Source organism: Chiloscyllium plagiosum, unplaced genomic scaffold (genome assembly GCF_037043375.1).
Source record: "Chiloscyllium plagiosum isolate Xiang-an unplaced genomic scaffold, Cpla_swu_hap1 HiC_scaffold_34, whole genome shotgun sequence".
In the NCBI taxonomy this organism is placed as follows: Eukaryota; Metazoa; Chordata; class Chondrichthyes; order Orectolobiformes; family Hemiscylliidae; genus Chiloscyllium; species Chiloscyllium plagiosum.
Genome location: NW_028270172.1, coordinates 48799293 through 48807092, shown reverse-complemented (window position 1 = coordinate 48807092; position 7800 = coordinate 48799293). Strand labels below are relative to the sequence as shown.

At 41.1% G+C, this 7800-nt stretch overlaps 1 protein-coding gene across 1 annotated transcript in view; it reads left to right on the top strand.

The window, feature by feature from the left end:
• The first annotated feature begins 575 nt into the window (after positions 1 to 575).
• nedd9 (neural precursor cell expressed, developmentally down-regulated 9) overlaps positions 576 to 7800 on the top strand; it is a 56344-nt gene continuing 49119 nt past the window's right edge. Inside the window, exon 1 of the mRNA XM_043719036.2 lies at positions 576 to 737. Within this exon, the coding sequence (XP_043574971.2) occupies positions 726 to 737 (12 nt within the window). The 5' untranslated portion in view covers positions 576 to 725. The remainder of the gene's footprint in view (positions 738 to 7800) is intronic.

Here is a 7800-nt window from a genome sequence, read left to right as displayed (position 1 = left end):
GTTTATTTCTCTGCATCCTCTAGACTCCACTTCTTTCTCCGCAGCTAAATCTGACTTGAAATATTCATTTAGTGTCTCTTGCAACTTCAGCGCCTTGGAATCTCACTGTCATATTTCTTTGAAATCCATACTGAAACGGAACTGAAACTAAAAGTGGGAAGGTCAATAGGAGGGATTATATTCAGAAAACGTTTATTTTTTGAGAAATTTCATGTCGTGTACACGAGGCTTTGAAATTAATCCATTTTCGGAGGCCGATTTGATGGTTGCTAGTTCACAACAATTGGATTTTCAGAACTCGCTCTGCGAGCTTATTTTTTTTTAAAAATATTATCACTAAAGCCTGACTAATCTGACAAAGAGCTCCTTCTCTTCGGAGCCTCCAACAGGCTCATGATCTTCTTGTTCAATCTCTCTTTGCTGGTCACTTTGAAGAATTACCTTTTTGCCGATGTAACTGTATAGTTTACCCTGAGCAAATAGGAAGTCGAGCTGTACAAATCATGCAGATATGCAGGGTTTGGGGGTGGGGGGGCGTGCCTGGTAAACTGGAGCTGAGACAGCGAGGGAAGGAGGCGGGCAGACAACCCAGTGTGCGATGCAAGCCGGCCACTCTTCCACAATCTCATTCTCCGTTTTCGCAATGACTCGTTTGTGATACGTTTCATAACACAAGTGCACCCTTCAGACCGAGGGTTGGTCTGACACTTGGGAGGATCGTCAAAATGAAACACAAGGTAAAACAGGATTCATTTGTTTTCTTTTGCGGAGTTGCTGGTGTGGGTTGCGGGCGTGTGCGGAAAACTAGAAGCGGTGGTTGATTGAAAGTTACAACTCACAGTATTCCAGCGGCTTCTGGTTTAACTGCTCAATGTGCACTTAGTACACTTGAGCTGTTCACATTGCCATTGCTTGGTTGTAGGAAGACGATATGGAGGTGGGGCTCGTATGTTGTCGTCTACAGTGTGTTTATTTCAGTCTGAAAACACTGGTGTGTAACTTCACATGCAGCTCTGTAATCCTTACTAAAGGCAAGCCTGTTCGTAGAAAACTTGTGTTAAAAAAAATCTACGTATGTGGTAGTGAGTGGGACTGGAAAGCCATCTGCGCTGGAGTTCCAGTATACGGATTTTTCACAAGCATTCCGGCTGATGTGACATTCTGTCCGGGCTGGTTGGGTAAATAGGTGCCTACATGCCCCCATGTTCTGCCCCGTAACACCTCTCTGAGCGGACATTAAAGATATTCGAGATCAACTTAGCTTAAGAAGACAAGCAAAGGGAGCTAGAGAAGGCAGATTTGTGGTACCTTCTGACACCACTTGATGGCGGAATGTAAATTTCGGACAAAATTGATCGACCCAGCGAGCAGTCCATCCAGCGACCTGAAAGCTTTCTCTTTTACACTTCGACAACTGTGACCTGTCTGCTGGCCTTTCCTGAACCCCAGCACAGTACCCTCACCAATGGTCCATTATTTCTGTTTTGTCACCCTCTTAACATTCTGTTTGGATTATTTCCATCGCTTTTTTTTTTGCGGCAATCTGTTCCACTCTGTAATGCCTTGTGTGTTTGATTTTCAGCCTTAGTAGACAAAACCCACATGCTGAAACCCAGGCCACAACCTCAGCGCTTCGATCCGATCGGCTGTAACCTGTTATCCAGAGGAGAAAGTCCTTAGTAGCCAATCACTCCTGAAGAGCTCTACCCCCTCAGTGCAGAATCAATCTCGCCACAATTATAATCCTCTGAAAGGAAATCTCCCAGTTTCCTATATTTGATCTCCTGTAACGCCAAACATTATCTTAGAACTGCATTCTTTCAACTGATGGACTAAAGAGTTAGGACTGATGTGTCTTTATGTATATAATATATATAAAATATACATAATTTTAAAGAATTAATTCAGCGTAAAGGGAAAAAAGGATGCGAATTCTATCGGCCAGGAGAGACTGCACAACGATACACTGCACAACAGAGTCATGGAACAAATCAATTTAATAGACAAAACTATAGGGTTGGTCTGTGGTGTGGTGTTGAGGAATGAGATTGAAGAGCTGGTCGCGTTTCACTGTTGTCACCATCTGTTGAATCCCTATTTAGGCGGGGCTAATTCTGGTCCTTGGGGATTAGACAGCTCTCTGGTCATCCACAAGGCCCAGACACTGTCAAGTTCATTCCCTATCTTTCCTGAGCTAGATTATCTCTTTTAGCCCCAATACTTTATTTATATAATTTGTTAAATCTGTATTACATTTCAAAAAATAGAGTACAATAAAATTTCTCCATGTTCCACTTTTATGTCCCTCAACATAGGAACATGAGGAACAGGAGTAGGCCATTCAGCCCCTCCAGCCTGCTCTGCTATGCAATAAGATCATGGCTGATCTGTTGCCTACCTCCATATACCAGTCCTGGGCCCATATTCTCTTGAGGTGGAAGTGGGTACTGCAAATGCTGGAGATTAGAGTGGTGCTGGAAAAGTACAGCAGGTCAGGCAGCATCTGAGGAGCAGGAAAATCGACATTTCAGGCTTTTCCAGCACCACTCTAATCTTGACCATATTCTCTTGACACTTTTGCTTAAGAATAAAATGCCTAACTCCAATGTAAATTTAAAAATGAGTGAACGTTGACCACTGTTTGAGGAAGAGAGTTTCCAACCTCAACATTTCTTTGCATGGGGAAGTGCTTATCTGAAAGGCCTGGCCCTAATTCTTAAGACTGTGCCCCTTGGTTCGAGAATAATCAACCAGTGGGAATATAGAACATTACAGCGCGGTACAGGCCCTTCGGCCCTCGATGTTGCGCCAACCTGCCTCTTTATCTTTACCTCCCCGTCATCCCTTAACCTCCAAATTCTAGAGAATAAAGGCCTAATTTGTCTAATCTGTCATAATGCCTCAAAATCTAGGTATCATCCTTGTAAACCTACAGTGAACTCCTTCCAGGCCAAAACATCCTTCCTAAGTTCAGGTGTCTAGATCTTAATATATTTATAATAGTCTTAATGCTGAACAATATGTACAATATTCCATGTCTGGCATACAGTCTGAGAATAAAACATTGAAATTTGCAGAAAGTGCAATAGAAATAAACTTTTCTCCATGCACCATGTTCCACGCTGAGGACATTATGATCTATCTCAGCATTCTTACATTGGTCAGAGTGATTGAGCTGTCTAGGGAAAATAACATCCAGGAACAAATACCCAGAAGTCATTAAGTGATGTATTAAGTGTTGTTGTCATCTGTAAAAATGTGTGTGGTATGGAAAGAAGGGCTTGAATTTGGTGAAACCCTATGAAATATTTACCATGGTTATACGCAGCAGGAGATGGAGATATAGAATTGTTGACCGGTGTCAAAGAGCTGGATAAATCAGATGAGCTCAGTCCATACTGGTGGATTTGTGTTATCTTTCAAAAATCTTGTGAATTCAGCATTTTATCCCACTCATCTTCAGATCAGCCTGAAACCACAGAAACGGCATGCCCTAAAAATACTTTATGTGTGCGTGTGTATGTTGCATTAGGACATACTGCCCACATAACACAAATTTAACTCTTTGCTTGGATCCTGGCCAGTTGTGCATGACATACAATTTGTTTTTATTTTACATTTATTATAGATTGACAGATGGATAAACAGCCCTTCTTTCAGTCGTTTGAGCTGAAAAGAAAAGCACCAGTCACATGACCACAAAGTTATATGGGCTGTGTTTGCCAAACTATTGTTGAATTTCTCAAATTACAATATTAATGGCTTTATAAATGCTTAGTTAAAACCAAAGGTAACTTGATCAAAATTAGTGGAAAGGTTACAATGTAGTCGATGAAGTTTTCTTGGATCCAAATAAAAAGAGGTAGGATCTGAAATCCTTTTCTAGAAAGGTCAGACTTCCAGTCACCAACTCTGCCTGACATTCTGAGCTCTCAAGGTGGAGTCATTTCCATGAATGGGGTAGGCCCCAATGCCATTTACATGAATAGGGTAGGCCCCAATGCCATTTATGACGTTGTCTTGACATCAGCAAGATGTTTGGAGCAGCCCCTTATGGAATTCTATTAGTCTGGCTGAAGATCTGTTAAACAGTTTAAAATTATGGCATTGGTTTCGGACCATCTGGCTTTTGACCAGATTTCCTAGATGACAGCAGTGACCTCACTACAGAATGTACTTGTTGGTATGTAGTGTTTGGAATGTACTGAGATTATGAAAGATGTTCTATGAGTACATGTTTTTTCTTTTCAATTGATTAGTCTGTTCAGTGTTTGGAACTGGTGGGATTCTAGAGGCTGATGACATCCCACCAGTTTCAGCTTCTCCTCTGTCAGTACCATCGGGAAAGACGATTTAAATGGATGGAGGTCCAGCAGAACCAGATCCTGCTTCCTGTCATCTACCACAATGCATCAACATTGCTGTCATGTATTTTCCCCTCCATAGTAGCAGTGTAACGTTCATGAATTAGTCTAGCCATCTCCAGATTAGGTGAATCCATCCACGAAGGCTAGAAGTGAAGGTTTTCATTTTTTTGGGTTATACAAAACCTCAGCCTGTAGGGCAAGGTGTTACTTGTGCAATGACACAAAGGTTGTTGTGGTTGTAAACTGTTCATTTCCATGGACTGTAGATCACCCATCAGTAATACTGAGTTACTGAAGATGTTTCTGTAGTATAGTCTTTGATCGATAAAGTTTGCACAACCACCACAGCATTAATGATACGTTTTCAGGTACAGATTTTTCGCTTCATTTTGGTCCCCATCTCTGGGCCAGATTCAGTTCCCACTTGGTCCAGAAGTGGGTCATAAATTGCCCAGAGGTTGATTTTAAAAATAACATTTACAAGTTGGTGAGAGGTCAGCTCCCTCGACCATTAGTCCATCTGTAATAAATGAGTGCGCTTGATCCCTGAAATTCTGCCTTTTAACTCAATTCTACTTGAGTTTTATTTTTATGGTGCACTTGTCATGTTGGTTGATAATTCTAAGTCAGAACACCAAGATCTGATAGAATCAGCAACTTGGGTTAACTACAGGATTAATGAGGACAGAGATATAAACTCTAAATTGCTGATCTCCTACTCCACCGAGGCTCTGCTTTATTATCTGTGGTCCAAGAAAACAAATTATTAGACACCGCTGCTATAAGGAATTGCTGCAGAGGTGAGGTGGAGGACAGCAGTGATGCGCCGGTGGAAATGGTGATGAATAAATCTAGTTAGCCCTTTGAGGAAACATCTGCCTCCATTTCAAGCTTTCTCCACTAAAATTAGGGCCTCCTGTTGTGGGGAATTCAGAAGGTTCACATGTTACTCTCCTCAGTGGCACAATGTGTTGGCACTCTAACAAATTGTAACATTCAACTGTGCACTTCAGTTGTTTCAAACAGCTTGTTGGCTGAAGGAAGCTTTCAGTCGGGAGGACTGTTGTAATATTTGACTGCACTAACAGGTGTTTCAGCATACATGTAGTCATTGTTACGTCCAAGTAAATACTCCGATTACTGTGCTTATGACTAACTATTTTTATTGCCAAGGTCCTTGGAGTATTCAGCCAAATTAATAACAAAAGCAGTTTCAGAAACTGAGGAATATAGTTTTTGCAATACATTTACTCCCTTAAGGTAGCCATCTAGTGCTCAGTTAATAACCTGCAAGTACCCATACCCATCAGTTGTTCTTAGTAAACAGTGGGGGTAAATGTTAAAATGCGGTGCAGTATCCATACCTTTTAAGCACGGAGGGCTGGGTTAAAGTCCCACCAGATCCTGCAGATTGTGTGATGTGTGTGTGCGTGTGTGTGTATATGAGTCTAGTTCTGGTTGCTCTATTGTTGGAAGGGCATTATTAAGCTGGAGAGGATTCAGAAGAGATTTAGCAGAATGTTGCCAGGAATGGAGAGTTTGAGTTGTAAGGACAGGCAAGGTAATCTGGGATTTCATTCACTGGAGCATTGGAGGTTGAAGGGTAGCCTTACAGAAGTTCATAAAATCATGAGGGTGCATAGCAGGTGTCTTCTCCCTATGGTGGGGAATTTAAAGATTGGGGAAATATTTTCAAGGTGAGAGGAAGAAGATTTAAAAATGACCTAAAGGACAATTTGTTTTACAGAGTGGCTTGTGTTTTGGAATGAATGTCCAGAGGAATTGATGGATGCAAGTACAGTTATCAACATTTAAAAGACGTTTAGATAAATACATGAACAAGAAATGTTTGCAGGAATATGGGCCAAGCACAAGCAGGTGGGATTAGTTTAGTTTGGTAATATGGTCAGCATGGACTGGTGGACCAAAGGGTCTGTTTTCATGCTGTTTGAAACTGAGTGGTGATTTAAGCCCTAACTGGAACCAGCTCCAAAAGGTCAATGTTGGGGAACAGCAGTGTGATTTTGGAGCCAGAGCCTTTTTAACTCCTGCTTGTGAGTGAAACATCTGCTTCTTGTGGTCCCCAAGAAAACCTTTATAAAATTAAACCATTAGGCTTCTCAACTCCCTACTGGGCCTTCCACTCAGTGATGCCCATTGTTCCTAGTGAAGCTTGTATCCGATAAAATTATTCATTAAAATGTTTATTGGAGTCTGAATTACATCAATAGACTTTTTATAGTTTTTTTGACTTTTAGCTACCCTGCACCCCTCATTGCAATTCCTCAGCCTTGAAACTTACGATTTAAAATGGCAGCCACCATAAAAGTTGTCTCTATTTTAACTTGCAGATACACTCTGTTTTCTTCAGTTCTCTGCATTTGAATGAGATAAGGGATTTAAGTTAGGTGTTTAGTATTTGAGCTGGAAATGTGTTGCTGGAAAAGCGCAGCAGGTCAGGCAGCATCCAGGGAACAGGAGAATCGACGTTTCGGGCATAAGCCCTTCTTCCTGTTTAGTATTTGAGACCTGTCAAGTGAACTGTAGAGTGTCTGACTCTCTAAACTTTTCTAAGTTCCTAATAACTATATGTATTATTTTGCCAAGAAGGAAATGTGAAATGGATCAGCCACCTAATTATATTTGCTTTCATAATTTGTATTGATGAAAAATTTGCCATTTTGAGGTTGTTTGCAACTTTCCTGTTAAACAGTTAACAGAAGGAATGCACCACAGCCACATTCTCCACATAGCCTTTTACATAGTTCTTCATGTAGAACTACTAGCCTTACCACTTACGGGCTTCATATTTATATTAGTACTGTTTTAGGTATAGTTATGTGTTTTATTTGAAAGTCTATTACAGGAAAAGATTGAGAATTAATCAATTGAAAAGCCTTTATAGATTCACCGGTTGTTTCATAAACTCCTCAACATTAAACAAATGAATGATTTATTTTCACTTGAATTTTACAGTGAATAATACAGTAATTACCAGCTAAATACTTCAAAGGTCACCATAATCCGATGCCATTTTGAATAGTTTAAGAATAAAAAGGATAAAAGCTATAACTGAAAGAGAGTCCTGAGCCAGCTCACCAATGACACCATCACCATCCCTCCTCCACTGCCTCACCGCAGCCTGCGCTGCACCCACTAATGTAGGAGGTACTATCTCTTTGCCAGTGAGCCACTTTGCTGATGCGACCAACAATGCTGATGCTGGGTTTCGTGGTAAACCCACACTCGCCCTGCAACCTGGAGTCCCTCAATGCTGGGAGTCCCTGCTCTGGGTCTACTGGGAGTTGCGCCTTGTCAGAGCTGTCGAGGGACTGATATAAGTTGGACAAGATATTGTTGTCTGAACCAAATATTTGCCTTGAGGATCACATCTGCAATGTCTCCTTAATATGGATTTCTTTTAAGGTAGCTA